This window comes from Protobothrops mucrosquamatus, unplaced genomic scaffold (assembly GCF_001527695.2).
Source record: "Protobothrops mucrosquamatus isolate PMUCROS unplaced genomic scaffold, P.Mucros_1.0 scaffold_99, whole genome shotgun sequence".
In the NCBI taxonomy this organism is placed as follows: domain Eukaryota; kingdom Metazoa; phylum Chordata; class Lepidosauria; order Squamata; family Viperidae; genus Protobothrops; species Protobothrops mucrosquamatus.
In genome coordinates, this window is record NW_015386175.1 from 297520 (window position 1) to 313503 (window position 15984).

Genomic DNA, 15984 nt, shown 5'->3' on the forward strand with positions numbered 1-15984 from the left:
GCTCAAATGGCAAAAACTCATCTTGCATGGAGTAGATGTTGTACATTCTCTCCACCCCCCCCCCCCCCCAATGTCTTCTCTTGCTATTTTCAAGTCTGGATTTTACAAGATGGATTTTACAATTTAGTATTTACAAGTGAGACACATGGAGAAGTTAGTTGATAACAATATATTTGAGCTGTTCTTTAGTGCTTGTCTTATGGTGCTGGTTCTGTGGTTGAAAGCTTGGAATGAGAAAGCTTGGAATGAGAAAGCTTGGAATTTTCCTCCTTGTTGAGATGTGCAATTTGCTTCAATTAATATGTTGTGAGAATCTATTAAGTCCTGTCAGTGTTCTCCTAAGGTGACTGTAAGGAGGAGTGGAATAAGAGTAGGCAGTCCTCAGCCTACAGTCAATTAAAGTTATGACGGCATTGAAAAAAGATAATTTACGACTGGTTCTCACTTTTAGGATTATTGCAGCATTCCCGCAGTCACATGATCAAAATTTAGGCTCTTGGCAGTTGTAGGATCCTGGCGTCACATGATCACAATTTGTCTCCTTCCCAAGGGACTTCCGTCAAGCAGACTGAATGGGGGAAGTTGGATTTGCTTAATGACTGTGATGATTTGCTTAATGACCATGGCAAAAAAGTAAAATCAGGTGCAACTCAATTAATGACCGCATCATTTTGGTCTCAGTTGTGATCATAAGTTGAGGACTACCTGTGATCTCATAGAAGATTCTAACTAGATACAAATTATCTGAGCATTTTTTTTTTAGTTGCTTAGCTTTTCCTTTATGCCTAGAGAAAAATTGAATCCCTTCTTCCGTTTTTTTTTAGTGATCATGTATCCTCTAACCGGTTTTAATGGGAGAAATAGGTCTCACTGGCTGTGATTTACATACAAAAGGATCAAAGTGCTCTCCATGGCACAAGAAAACATTCATTTGAAAGGAAATGAAACTCCAAGCCATAAAAATGGGCTTTATTTGCTTTTGTGAAATGTTACATCCTAATTTATTGGCGGAGCAATATTTGTGCTGTCATTAAAATGGCACAACAGCTGCGAACATTAGTTTGGAGAACTTGTTTTGATAGGATAACATCTGGGGTCAAACCACATGAATGACAAGAAACAAGCTGATTTCTTCATATTGTTTTCTTCCCCCTGGGGGGGAGGGGGAGATCAAAAACATACTTTCTCCCTTTTCAGGAGAGAAACATCAATAGGAGCTTTAGGAAATGTATTTCAGATAAGATTGAAGATTTCCCTGCTTTCTACCTGTTCCCACCCTGTCTCACTCAGGCTGTTTTCCCTTCTTATTGTAGTCTCTCTGCTATCACCCACTCACCCACTTATTGCTGGCTTCCCTATTCCTGCTACTTTTCTCCTTTCATCATCAGTTAGCTCAGCGGTTCTCAACCTATGGGTCGCGACCCCATTTGGGGTCGATCGACCATTTCACGGGGGTCGCCAAGCAAGGCTGTCCGCCATTTTTTTCCCCTTTTCTGGGGGGTGCCTTACCTCCCTTGAGCTGGGCCAGCTGGTGGTCGCCCTGCTCCGTCTCTGCCGCTTGCCAGCTACGCCTCGGCCGGTGCAGGGGGTGGAACCACGCATGCACGGCGCTCCCGGGCAGGGAAAGTCCTCGACTTACGACCGGTTTAGTCCTTGACTTACGACCGGTTTAGTCCTCGGCTTACGACCGGTTTAGTCCTCGACTTACGATTGGTTGGGGGTCGCGGCATTAAAAAGGTTGAGAACCACTGAGTTAGCTGATAAGCGCCAGAGCTCCTGACTGCAGCCGCCTTGCCTGTTTCATTTCTGGAGATTTCTCTGCCATGTGGTATTCTAGACAAGGGGAAAAAAAATTGACATCGGAGGACAGCAAGTTGGAATGCTCTTGTTTAGTGATAAAATTCAGTGATAAAGTTGTTCAATGATAAAGTTTCAGAGGTTCGGTGATGCCCCCAGATGCTGTGTTTCTACATCAAGACATTTCTATATCATGATTTGTTCACCAGAACAGTAGTGAATAGTTCTTTCTTACAGCCTTATGCTGTCAAAATAGTTCCATGAGCATCTTAGTCATCAAGATACTAGAACAGGGAGGGAAAAAAATAGCAGCTTTTGTTATGTGTACTAATCTAAATCTTCAGTGTAGAGGACCCTCAATAGAATTGAGACACTCTACAAAATTTTATAGATGTTGGCAAGAGATGAGTAATCTGCAGCTTAAACAGAGAAATTTTTAGGTGAAGTGCAGAATTCTAATGTTTATCTTTTCCAGATTCTTGCCCCAATAGTTAAGTCATCCTCTGTACATCACACACGCATGCACAACACACACACACACACACACACACACACACAGAGAGAGAGAGAGAGAGAGAGAGAGAGAGAGAGAGAGAGAGAGAGAGAGAGAGAGAGAGAGATTAGGAAGTATATTTTGGCAAGTTTTTTCTAAAGTTTCTGCATTTGTTTTCTGTTTTTTCAGTAAAAAGAATATTATAGTGCAGTCAAACCACAAATTGCTGTCTGTGCCTTTCAAGGGCAAAATAAATACAAATGTGAATCAGAATGTTGTTTATTAGAAGGAAAGAAAAACGCTGATCAACATAATAGGTATTTTTCTGATTATTTAGAGGCTCTTTGTTTTTCTCCCCCCCCCTTTTTTTTTTTTTCTCTTGAAATTTGTATGTTTAGAATTCTATGAAAGTGTTAAGTTTTCTCTGTAGAGCTCTGGCAGATGGGGGGTTCCTTTCTTTTTAAGGTATCCATGCACTTTCATTAATTGTGAGATCACTTTGAAGTTTATGTTAGGCATATGATAGAAATTCAAGCGAGAAAACTGCCCATAAATCCTGCCTGCCACTCAAGGGTTTTAGTGATCATGTCTTGGAAAGATTCTAAAAGAGAGAATGTGATTTAGGTTATAAATTTTGGAAATTGGCATCTTCATGATGAAATTGTAAGATACAAGGCAATGCTTGCATTAATGCAGTCCCCTACGAGTGGCATTACCGAGTGCCAAGCAGTATTGTCTTCCTTGCAGTTGCTTGTCTTTTGTTCATGAACACAGATGAGAGAGGTGAAATATTGTGCTGCAATGGCATGTAATGCTAAGAATCATCTCTGTATTCAGTTTCTGTGTATTTCTTTCAAAAAGCAAGAACCTGAAAGGTAAAATGGGTAGCGAAAGATTACTGGGCCATTTCGGATAGAACAAAATGCTGTATTTCATTTTGGTAGTCTGTAAAATAATATTATGAAGGGACATTGTGTAACTTAAGATAAGTGGATTGTATAACTTCATTTAAATTCAGGACATACTTTGTACTACTATTGCTTGGGGTGGTCTGTTTCCTGCTCCTTCTCTTTGACCAGACTTTCCAATACAGGTATTAATAGGGATTGATTTTCAGCCTTCATTCAAATTTTACTAAAACTGTTGAGGCTGATACAAAACTAAACACGACCCAAGATAGATGAATTACTTTTCTCCCTTGGAAAAACTTCCAGGAGACTTAAGCAATGTGGTTGTAAAGAGAGAAGTCATGTGATCACATCGCTTAGCAACTATAATCCCAACAGTCCTGGGTCATTAAATGGAAGGAGTTCCAGATGAAGAGTGCGGGGGTGCCTCAATGGTAGGGAGGACCCTATGGGCCCAGCGTAGGCTGCACACAAGTTTGGTGTGTGTGTGTTTGTGTGTGTGTGTGCTGAAATGTGGCACAAGTGCAGGGAGGCCAGAGAAAGAATACACTGTGGCTCTGGCCTCTTGGGGTGTTGCACTCTGGGCCTGCAAAAAAATCCCTGAACCACAGTGGAGTGCAAAAGTGCAGCCGCCTCTGGAAACCTCAGCCTCCCCAGCGTAGGCCAGCAGCATGGTGCAAAGCCACCACTTCCTGGGAAGCCTCAGCCACCTTGCTCTCCACAGGCCCTGCCACTCCTAGTTGACCTTTGCCACTTTCCTCCTGCTGATGAGGCACACTTAGCCTGACCCTACTATAGCGAGACTGAGTGCTGGTTATGCCAAGCCTTCTTCCTGAGGCCACTCACACCATTCTTCAAATCACGTGGCCTATCCTCATGATACTTCAGAAAGCCTTCAGAAAGGTTCTTTCCCAGGTCTTGCAAGAATGGGTGTGCTATGTAGAGAATGGTAGACACCAGGCTAGAAACCAGGAGACTGTGAGTTCTAGTGCCACTTTCAGCAGGAAAGCTGGTTAGGCAACTTTAGGCCAGTCACTCCCTCTCAACCCACAAGAGCAGGCTTGGGCAACAAGCTGGTTGGTCAATTCTTGTTGCAATCAATGGTTCAACACTTGGTTAATGGGGGAAAAAGTAGACCATGCCCTTGTGGGGAAAACACCAGGAAGGGGGAAAAAAAAGTACTTGCCATAAGCTTTTTTATCTTTAGTTTTACCTTTCTAATTGTTTTAACTGTTATAGTTCTTTTGGCACTTCACATTTTGAAGATAATTGTTTGTACATTGATGGGAATTTTGAAGTGATGTTATTGTATTGAGTTGTTTAATAATAAAAATGAGACTTCATGGGAAATTGTCAAAGTGACATACAAATAATGCATACGTCATTTATTGATCTTATTATTATGGTAGAATTTTTCTTAAATATTAGAAAATGAATAGAGAAATTTTAAGATATGCAAATTTAATAGAAAGGTAGTAGACAACATGTATTATGTCATGAGGGATGAGTGTTTGTGGACAGAAGCAAAATGAATTTTATTATATGGGAGTGAATAAAGCTGAATATGTTAGAAGAAACATAAAAGTAAATAGAATGGAATGGGAATGGAATACATAAGAAATATGTGTAGTAAAACACGGGGAATAGATCAAGAATAAATGACTACTTAAGGAATGTTCATAGAATAGGGAGAATAAATGAGAATCAAATTGCAAAACAGGAATCAGATTTTGTTAGATATTTATTTCTTTTTCCCGACTTCTTTTTTTTTTTAATTTTTCTACTTATTGCTTCTTACTCTTTCTCTGCACTAATGTTGCTAATCTTAAAAGAAAATAGCATGATCGATATATACATGGGTAAATTTTAGATAGATAAATGCATGATTCCTTCTGATACATCCCAAAATAGTTCAGATAATTTTCAGTGATGTGCATTTCCATTTGCAAAAGTAAAATTCATTCATTCATTCTTTGCTTTATTTATTTTGTTTTTTGCAATTAGGCCCGGTACAAACAGAGTCTAGATCCTACAGTTGATGAAGTTAAGAAATTGTGTACTTCATTGCGTCGAAATGCTAAAGAAGAAAGAGTCCTTTTCCATTATAATGGACATGGTGTCCCCAGGCCAACAGTGAATGGAGAAATTTGGGTCTTTAACAAGGTATATGAATTGCAAATTGAGCTAAATCGCACTCTCTCTTGTACATTTGTATTTCCTGGGAATCCAATACAGTATAAAGCAATAAAAAGCAAAATGTTAATGTTTGATTATCTAGCTGTTTGTTCATTCTTTTTGTGTACCTTGAAGTAAAATTATGATTATGTCACAAAAGCAAATGGAGTATATTTTAAAGTGCACATTGTACCATCTGCATTGCAAAAAAAATGTTTTTATTGCCTATTTGTTAACTAGCTTGCCAGTATTGGTCAGGTCTACTGAAGGTTGCTTTAGCTATTAGGATTCCTTTAAAGATTACATGTCCGGGCTTTGATGGATAGCTGTTTTGCAATATTTTTGCTTCTCTGTATGCCTTCTTCCCAATAAAATTGGCAAAATACCCAAGGTACAAAAAAATTAAAATTCCGTTCCAGTCCTAAGAGTATTTTGATTGTGAGGAACAAGCATAAGCCAGCAGTGTCCCACCTCAGCTGGTTTGACTTAGCTACAAATATCTGTCTGAAAAGTTGATAAAAACCGAAGCTGGCTGGCTGGCTGACCGACCCATGGAAGATAGTGCCTATATTAAAAAAAAAAAAATCACTATCTGCCAGCTACTTTAAAGTGAGCACCTTTTAAATTGTTGGTGTTAACTTCTCAAGTTCTAAATAGCTTAAGGCATGCCTCCCTGGGGGACTACCACTGTCTGGCTGTTAAGATCTTGACAAGAATTCCTTTGGAAGAAGCCCCCATTTTCTTGAGACCTGTCTTTCTGATAATGAAAGCTGCAGGGTAGTGGAACACGTTCACTTGGGAGTTGTCTTTGGCTCCTTTTAGCCAAGGATTTAACAACCTGTCAATATGCGTCTCCTTTGCCAGGTTCTAAATGTTAAACTATTTTTTTCTGCCTCTCTTAGTATTTATGTTATGTTGTTAACTTTTTGTTTCTAATTTTATTAATTGCCTTGAGTTCTGTTAGAATAGACAGATAGTTTAAATACTGTCCATTCATGTTTATTTAGACTAATGGTAATTTGAGCATCTATTATATGGGGGGAGATAGCACAAAGAGTAATTTATTTTGGCATGTATCATTTATTTCTGGCAAGTGTGCAACTATGTTTTGGTGGTGGTTGAAAACCCCTCCCTTTATTTGACTAATGAGATGCCTGACCCACAGGGAAAACCCACCCACCCACAGGGAAAACAAATGATTAGTGTGCCTTTTTTCATTAAGTGTTTGTTCCCCATCCCACTTCAGTTGCTGAGGAAATGCCAGCAAGTATTTTTACATCATTGACAAAATAGGGGAATTTGTTGGATGAGTAAATTCTGTCTAGGGAAATATTCCAGAGAGATAGATTATAGGAAAAGTCATATATACTCAAGTGCTTAGCTCAGTGGTTCTCAACCTTTTTAATGCCGCGACCCCAACCGGTCGTAAGTCGAGGACTAAACCGGTCGCAAGTCGGGGACTAAACTGGTCGTAAGTCGAGGACTAAACCGGTCGTAAGTCAAGGACTACCCAACCGGTCGTAAGTCGAAGACTTTCCCTGCCCGGGAGCACCGTGCATGCGTGGTTCTGCCTCCTGCGCCGGCCGAGGCGTAGCTGGCAAGCAGCAGAGACGGAGCAGGCTGACCACCAGCTGGCCCAGCCCAAGGGAGGTAAGGCACCCGCCAGAAAAGGGGGAAAAATGGCGGACAAAAAAAAATGGCGGACAGCCTTGCTTGGTGACCCCCGTGAAATGGTTGATCGACCCCAAATGGGGTCCCGACCCACAGGTTGAGAACCACTGGCTTAGCTAAAATATCTTCAAGTCTGAACTTCTCATAAATGCTTCAATCTACAGACTCTTGGTGATGTACAAAGATAATAAACTGTATAAGCCTAAGATATCCACAATACAATAATATGGAAATTACTAAAGTTATAAACAAGGTAATAATATAGAGCAACAAGGTATTTATTTGTTAAATATATATCCCACTGAAATAATATAACACTCTCCAGAAACTCAATAATCAAACAAAAACCTTAAAAATACATTAAAACATCCCCAAAGAATGCATGAGATCAGACTCCAAAAGTCCTCTTGGAAAACTATGTTTAACTTCTTACAGAAGATTAATAATTTTTATTATTTATTTATTTATTAAGAAAATTTATAAAGGTAAAGCCGAGTCTGACTGTAGGGGCAGTGCTCATCTACGTTTCTTAGTTGAGGGAGCCAGTATTATCTGAAGACACATCTGTGTCTAGCATGACTATATGCCGAGGTACATGGACCATTTTGTTACCTTCCCAAAAAATGGTTACCTATTTATCTACTCTCATTTGCATGTTTTCAAACTGCTAAGTAGGCAGGAGCTGGGGCAAGTAATGGGAACTCACCCCATCACGTGGTGTTTAGTTCTCCAACCTGGACTGTCAGGTTTCCAGCTAACAAGCTCAGCGTCTTTAACATCTGAACCATCACGCCCCCCTTAAGAAAATTTGTATGGCAGCCCAATTCCCAGATCCTGATGCTAGTCCAAAAAGATGCCACGGTTGATGATATAAAATGCCAGTGAGAGGTCCAAGAGGATCAGAACAGTCACTCTACATCATCATCAACAACAACAACCAATGCTGCTTGCGTAACATACCCAGCTCTGAGTCCAGATAATCTGCTTTATCTGTAAAACCACCATCTGAACAATTTTCACCCAGAAAAGAAGATTGCAGCCTGAGTGGTAGTAATCCAACACCTCTGGATCCAGAGAAGGTCTCTTCAGGAAGGAGATGACCAATACCAGTCTAAATGCTGCTGGTATTTACTACTTCCATAATGAGGTATTAATAATCACTTTGATTCAGGGGACTAATATTCCTCCTCCCCCCTCCCCCAATTATCCAAAGAAGCCAAGAGAGATAAGAATCCAAGTCACAGGTGGACAAGGACATCCTAAAAAGCAAACTACCCACTTCCTCAGAGGTAACAGGCCAAAAGGAAAGCCAGCTGACTTGACAGGATGATGTCCCAGTCACTACACAATGCCCTGCCCAAGTGGAGTCCAGATCAAAGTAAATTTGAGTGACTTTACCAGCAAAATGTCAAGCAACATAATCACAGGGTATCTCCTACTGAAAAGGGAGTTAGCAACCAGAAAAAGAGGCTCTGGAAAACAACCAGTTGAATACTTTATTTACGTTATTGGCACAGCGTAGGCCTGAATTAGGGCACACAGCCATGTTCAGTCAAACTAAGTTTTAATTTTTCTTCATCTGCATTTGAAGCCATTTCATCTCCTGAAGCTCCTCAGAAACCCAACAAGCTACCTAGGATGTCTGGCAGAAAGAAGCCACTCAGGAACAATTTTGTCAAGGGCCCAAGATACCACTTCATGCGAGTGGTAGACAAGGCCATCAGCCAAACCATCTGCAAGATCCTTGGGAAAAATCCATTTGGTACCTGGGCCACACTGATATATAAATATTTATTTAAAAAATAAAAATACAAATATCTATGTGGCATTCCTTCAATAAATTAAAATGTAAAAAACCCTTGAAAGACCCCCACTTTAACTTCTTCTACAAGGAGTATAAAATTGGATCTGATCTAACAAATAATAACAATTTAGCTTATTAAGGGAAGCTGTATCATGATAACGGGACCATAGCCCCTATAAATTAAATAAATAAAGTTTTACATACTGCACTATATGTTTTTAAACATGCAGAGTGAATTTGACTGGATAAAGCATAGTATAAAAATGCGCATGTTTCAATTCTTCTCAAAGTTTTCAATCCCTTCCCGTCCCCAATGTGGCTTCAAAATTGTTGGAAATTTTACATCTCTACTCACTACCTTTGTGTGCCAGCTTGTACATACCTGAATTTTTCCTGTTCTTTCTTGCTGTTAAACTTGCGCAAAGACTACAAAGTTGCAGATTGAGTTTTCACATTGATATTGTGGATCTAATAGAGAGCAGAGAGTTTTTGCACTGCATTTTGGAATCCCTTGCCTATCAGAAGGCACGTCGTAATGGGGAAATGCAACGAAAAGGCATTTTGCTTCTATTGGCATTATCTTCTGAGGTAACTTGAAAAAGTATGCTCTGCCTTGCGTGACATATTGTATATGGAAGAGCTCTTTGTCTACTTCAATATTACTGAATTAATAAAGAGTCTTATTTCAATCAAAGTTCAAAGGGTTTTGGATGGGCTTGACTATTGGACCCCATTCAAAAGCATGCAGTTCAGTGGTGAAGAAATGAAACAGCCTGCCTCTTGGACGTGTGGATACTCCATCATTGGAGATTTTCAAAATGGGCTGCTATTTTTCGGGGATAATATCAAGATTCCTGCGAAGGCAGGGACTGCGTTAAAGTACCTCCAAGGCCCTTTCAGCTTTCTGTGATTCTGATTCTGGTTATAGTGGTGGTGCCTGTTCTGAGCATCATATTAATTATTGTTTAAGCTTGATTTATTCTTAAATCAAAGGAAGTCCTTTTGGATTCTAAAAACCACATTTAAGGCACCAGTGATTGCTAACACTATACTTGTGTTTCTGCAGAAGTAAGGGGGGGGGGGAAAGGCAGCTTTATATGCATACAGTATTTGAATCTTGCACCAAAACATGAATGAAAGACAAAAACCTGGGATCTTAGATACTAATAAATCCACTGTCCCATATGTTTCATGTGATGGAGTCTAATTCATAATGATACTTTAGTCCAGGGGTAGTCAACCTTGGCTCTTTTATGACTCGTGGACTTCAATTCCCAGAATTCCTGAGCCAGCTTGGCTGGCTTAGGAATTCTGGGAGTTGAAGTCCACGAGTCATAAAAGAGCCAAGGTTGACTACCCCTGCTTTAGTCCATGAAAAACCATATGCTATAATAAATCGATTAGTCTGTAAGATACAATAAGGCTCTGGGGTTTTTTATATCCATATGCTAACACATATATATTCTCAATAATATCCTTGAAGACGTGACTCCTGGGTAAATTCATAGTATAAAATAGGTAAAAAAACTCACGATCACCAGGAGAATAAAGAGTTTAAAACTTTAATTTAAAACCAAGCTTTCGCTGGGAGCTCCCAGCATCATCAGACTGGCTTGTTAACCCTGATGATGCTGGGAGCTCCCAGCGAAAGCTTGGTTTTAAATTAAAGTTTTAAACTCTTTATTCTCCTGGTGATCGTGAGTTTTTTACCTATTTTATACATATATATTCATATATATTAAAATGTATTTAAATTGGACTTGCCTTCTGCCTCCGAACAATTGGCAGTAGCATATTATCAGACATATTACTGTTTTTGTTCTAAAAGAAACCAATACTTGCAGAATAGTGCACTGATGTCAGTGATCCTCCTGGGTCATAGACTGAAATCCACTGCCTTTTGTATCACTAGCAATTAGATTGGCATGCAGCTGAATGTTCTCGAGATGCCCTTGGTGATAGTGCCATAGCTGTGACCTTCCACACAGCTGTAGAATTGCTGCTCTTGATTAGAAAAGCTGCAAAATTATGACTTTATCCTTCAGTGGAAAGCATGTGAATTTTCAATAGACTTATACAAATCTGCAGGCCTGTCATTTTCTATAGTGCTATATTTTCTGATAGATTAAGTATAATGTATTCTGATACTTAGATTAAAAGGAATAAACCATGAGGGTGTATTATTTTATTCTGATTTGTTTCAATCAAGAAAGCCAGCTTTCAGCTGCTTTATTTTTGTCAGATTTGTGCATCCACGGGGATCTAGGTGGCATAATTTCAGAAATGTGTCTTGCTCAAGGTGAATGAATAAGATTGTCTACTAGTATAAAAATGGGTTTAAAACAGGAGATAGAAGAGGATGCAACTGATAATCAGATTGTTTTGAATATAGATTTAAAAATAACAGACTACAAGAATGATATGGACCAAGATGTTACACAGTACTTACAAATGAAATTGGTTGATGCCTTAATAGCTAAAAAAGGGCATACAAATAATAAATCAGAAAAGTGACATAGATGTGGAGATTTCACCTTTTTATCTTGGATTTATAAAAGGGAAGTGTTATACTTATGAAGGAATTCCTACGAAAAGATAAAGGGAATTTGAAAAGGGGAAATAAAAAGAGGAACTCAGCTTTTGGAACACTATTTAAAATTTAGGAATAAACATCAAAACCAAAAGAGAAGGAATATAAAGTTAACTTATGTGATCAAGTTTAAAATATACATGACATTTTTTGTAGTAGATTTTAATGTTTTTTTTATTTACCAGGACAGTATGATAAAGCTTTTAAGCTTTGTTTATAGATAAGATATGGGAAAGAGGTTTTTTTTCTATTTTTAGAGAAAGTGATAAACTATGTATTAAAATTGAAGGGAAATGTTACATTTGCAAAGGAGTTTCTGAGAAGAGATGAAGAGAAAATGAAAGGAAATTAATTTGTGGGACATTATTTGAAGGGATTAAAGATCAAGATGTTCAATGTGTTTCTGGTAGCTCTTAAGGGAGTTTTTCTTGATTGAATAATAAGGCTTTAAAAAAATTTATAGATACAAGATATAGGAAGAAGAGGTTTTTTGTTGTATTATTAGAGAAAATGTGATTGTTCTGGTAACTGGACTTTTGCTGATTAAAATTGAATGATAATGTTTTATTATTTGTTAATAGATAAAAGATAAGATACGGAATGAAGTGATCTCTGATTAAAATGGTAGAGAAAGTGATAAATTATTGAAATTGTACTTGTCTTGAAGGGGGAAGTAATTTTTAATATATTTTTTCTTTTATTTATTTTTTAATATTTTCTCCTTTACCTCCTTTTTCTCTCTGCATTTTTTATGTTTTATATTTTTTATATATATACCCGTCCTGGATATATCTGTCTCTTTCATAATCTAGGTTAAATTCATTACTCCTTAAGCTTAATTTCTTTACCTCTTCAACACAGACCATAATTATGTATTCTTGAATTCAACGAAGGAAAGCAGTTCACGTCTTCAGTTTCAGTTGTAGATTCACTAACTCTGCAGTAGTAGTTATATTGTGATGTTGTCTTCTAAATACACAACTTTACCCCAGATTTTTTTAATTTCTAGTTTTATTTTCAAAATTAGTTTTTCTACATCTTTTTAATAAAAATATGGCATTGCCTGCAAATCTCAAATTATTAATGTTCCAGTACTGTCTTTCTTATGCTGGGTCAGTTGAACAGATATGTCCTTTATTCTAAACCACTCTGTTTCTCCAAATGCAATTCTTGAAGTAGTTTCTTTTATGCTGCCGAGATGATTATTACTATTACTACTACCGCTATTACTATGTTTGAAACATCAATGAATGGGAATTGGCTGGCATATCAATTTAATAGTTATTATGGTATGATGTACACAGAAATCTTGCCCAGGATATTGCAGGGACTTGTCCAGATGCCACTATAAGTCAACACTAATTGGAAGGCACACATACCCCCATGCAGTAGTTAGTGAAAGTGATATGTTTCCTTTTTCTCTTGCTATTTTCATTATCTGTCTTAGTTATCAGATTTCATGTCGCTCTGTCTTTTCTAAAACCTGCCCATTTGTTCTGCATTTCTTTTTTGGACTTTATTTGTCTTTGAAAGATCTTAGGAAAATTTTGCTTACATAAAGAATAAGTTCAATAATTCAAATTTTGCATTTTCTGGCATCTTGTTTCTTTGCTTTAGGTATGTAACTGACCTCTTTCAGTCTCTCAGCAAAAAAAAATCTTGTTCTGTATTTGTTGCTACAGATACGTTAGCACTTCAAAGTTGCTGAAGTTAGTGAAAGGTTTGTGTTATTTAATTTGTCACTGGTACTTTCTTATTTAACAGCTGGTCTATTGACTTTGGTATCTTATTTTTAATGCCACTGGTTCTTGAATATATATTTTGTCAGCAAAAGTTTCAATTATTTAATAATCCTGTTTGTGAATGGTTTCAGCATATTTTCCATTTTATATTTTATTTTAATTTTTTTTATCCTTGAGTATTCCTGTGTGAAATGCAAATTTGCCTGTGATTTTTCTGATTATAAAAAGATCTTTTATTGTAGTCTTATTATTATATTCTCCTAATTCCTGTTATTCTTGATTGAAATACATTTCCTTTCCTTGCTTCAAATTGTAAGTCTGTGTTCAGTCATTGCCCTGTTGCCTCAGGCTTTCACCTTCCTTTTTTCCATGGCTAGCATGATAGCTTGTTCTGGAAGCTAAATGGATCTTTTCTGTTTTGAAATGTATTCACAGTTTCTCTTCTTTCCTCCCATATATTTGCTGTGTAAGTTAAGCATAATTAAGATATTCCCTACATTGATTTTATATTTTGAGTTTATGTTCTTGAGATCATATCTTACTTATCAGATTTACTTTAATTTTTTAGTTCAACTTGTATCAGTAATTTACAGTGTGTTTTACTGTCTGCACCTGGAAATATCCTAGTTCAGTGGTTCTCAACCTGTGGGTTGGGACCCCATTTGGGGTCGATCGACCATTTCACGGGGGTCGCCAAGCAAGGCTGTCCGCCATTTTTTCCCCCTTTTCCGGCAGGTGCCTTACCTCCCTTGGGCTGGGCCAGCTGGTGGTCGGCCTGCTCCGTCTCTGCCGCTTGCCAGTTAAGCCTCGGCTGGTGCAGGGGGCGGAACCACGCATGTGCGGGGCTCCCGGGCAGGGAAAGTCCTTGACTTATGACCGGTTGGGTAGTCCTCGACTTGCGACCAGTTTAGTCCTCGACTTACGACCGGTTTAGTCTTCGACTTACGTCCGGTTGGGGTCGCGGCATTAAAAAGGTTGAGAACCACTGTCCTAGTTTTATAAATTCTATGTGATTGTAATTATTTCCCATGTGGTAATGTCTATATACATAATCAATACTTATATAGCTTGAAACAGGTGTCGACTATGAAAAATTATATTACAGGTAGTCCTCCCTTAATGATGGTAATTATGACTGGCAATTTCATTGCTAAGCAACTCGGTTATAAAGTGTGACATCATATGATTGTGTTCACTTAGGATGATCAGTTTTGCAGTTCCGGCTGCAATTTTTAAGCGAATCCTGCATGGTCATTAAGTATAATATCACGTGATTGTCATTTGTGACCTCTTGCTGGCTTCTCCGCTCACTTTGCTTGTCAGAAGTTGGCAATGAATGGCAATCACGTGACCATGGATGCTGTGATTACAAGCCAGTTGACAAGTGCCCAAATTGTGATCACATCACTGCAGGGGCACTGAGATGGCCATAACTACAAGGAATACTCTTAAGTCTCATTCAGTGCAATTATAACTTTGTATGGTCGTTGAACATTCATTAAATGAGGACTACCTCTATTTTACTTCTGGAATTACTATGTTTACCAAACCCAAATGTTTCTATGATTCTAGCTTCTTCCAGTGCTCCAACCACTAATCACAGAAGCATCTGTGGGGTGGGGGTGATGGTATGGTGATGCCAGCAACACCAAAGTGGCAGTTGCAACTGGGTGATCGAAACCCAAAACCTTTTTAATGTGTGTCACATGCAATGCAGGCATATAGATACAAAGTGTCACCACTTTGACACTCTCATCCTGAATACCCCTGCATTAATAACGCTATATCCTTTTTTTGATGTTGCATCTGACATTCCTTGCAACTGGCCAATTTTTAATGTCTTTCTCTTTCATGGGTTACAATACACGCATATAATTTTACTGGGTGTTTACTGAATTTTACATGTGAAATTATGCCTCGGATCGTTTATCATGTAATCATCATCTGCTTTCCCTCTGTTTATTTAGCATGAGGGGAAAAAAGGCAATTGCAGTTATATTCTTCTACGTGCCCAGTTTGTGGTAGCATTGAAAGGGCCATGACAAAAGAATGGTAGATGTGTGTATCTTTTCCTTTCCTTTCCTCTTCCTTTCTTTTTGCCTGTCTTCCTGTCTCTCTTTCTTGGGAGAGTGGACAGCAGTATCTCAAAGAGGGAATAGGAAATATTAAATAACATGATTTTTCCTCTCTGCATCAGTGTTGCAGCTGTCTATTACTCTCTTACAAGGCATCCCTTTGAAGGTTTTGTAGTACCTCCATTCTCCTTCACAGCGTAAGAAACAAAGGGATATGACTAATGAGACATTAATGGACTCTAGAAAGAAAGGATGGGCATTCTCCAAACCTCTCCTTTTCTCAATTATTTATCTATATATTTTATAATTTCTTTAAAATCATACATTTTCAGGGGGGATTTTAAAAGTCTCAGAATTATTCTTCTGGTCTTCAGTGGTGCTTTGTGAATGGTGATGAGTTATGAATCAGAGAAAAAGAACGCACTATGATGGAAAAGAAAACCTGAATAGTGTGACAAAGATGCTACTTTTCCATACTTTCTTCTGTTTTATTCTTTCAGATATTCAGTTTTGTGGCATATTACTGCACATAATTTGTAACAAGTTAAAGCATGAAGCATATATTTTTGTTTAATGCTTAAACTATTAAAAGTTGGTACTTGATTACAAATATTATTTTCTGATAATTAAGCAACTTAGAAAACATGCGTTCGCATCAGAAGTGATTTCAGTATTGTTTCTTTTATTGTCCGAGGATCACAATTTATCCTCATTTTTCTTCTTCAAGGA

At 38.1% G+C, this 15984-nt stretch overlaps 1 protein-coding gene across 2 annotated transcripts in view; it reads left to right on the forward strand.

Annotated features, from left to right (window-relative positions):
• The window catches only part of RPTOR (regulatory associated protein of MTOR complex 1), a 395406-nt gene that overhangs the window by 130199 nt on the left and 249223 nt on the right, over nucleotides 1-15984 (forward strand). For both annotated transcript variants that reach the window (XM_015815086.1, XM_015815094.1), the window contains exon 4: nucleotides 5203-5361. In XM_015815086.1, coding sequence (XP_015670572.1) covers nucleotides 5203-5361 — 159 coding nt within the window. The remainder of the gene's footprint in view (nucleotides 1-5202; nucleotides 5362-15984) is intronic.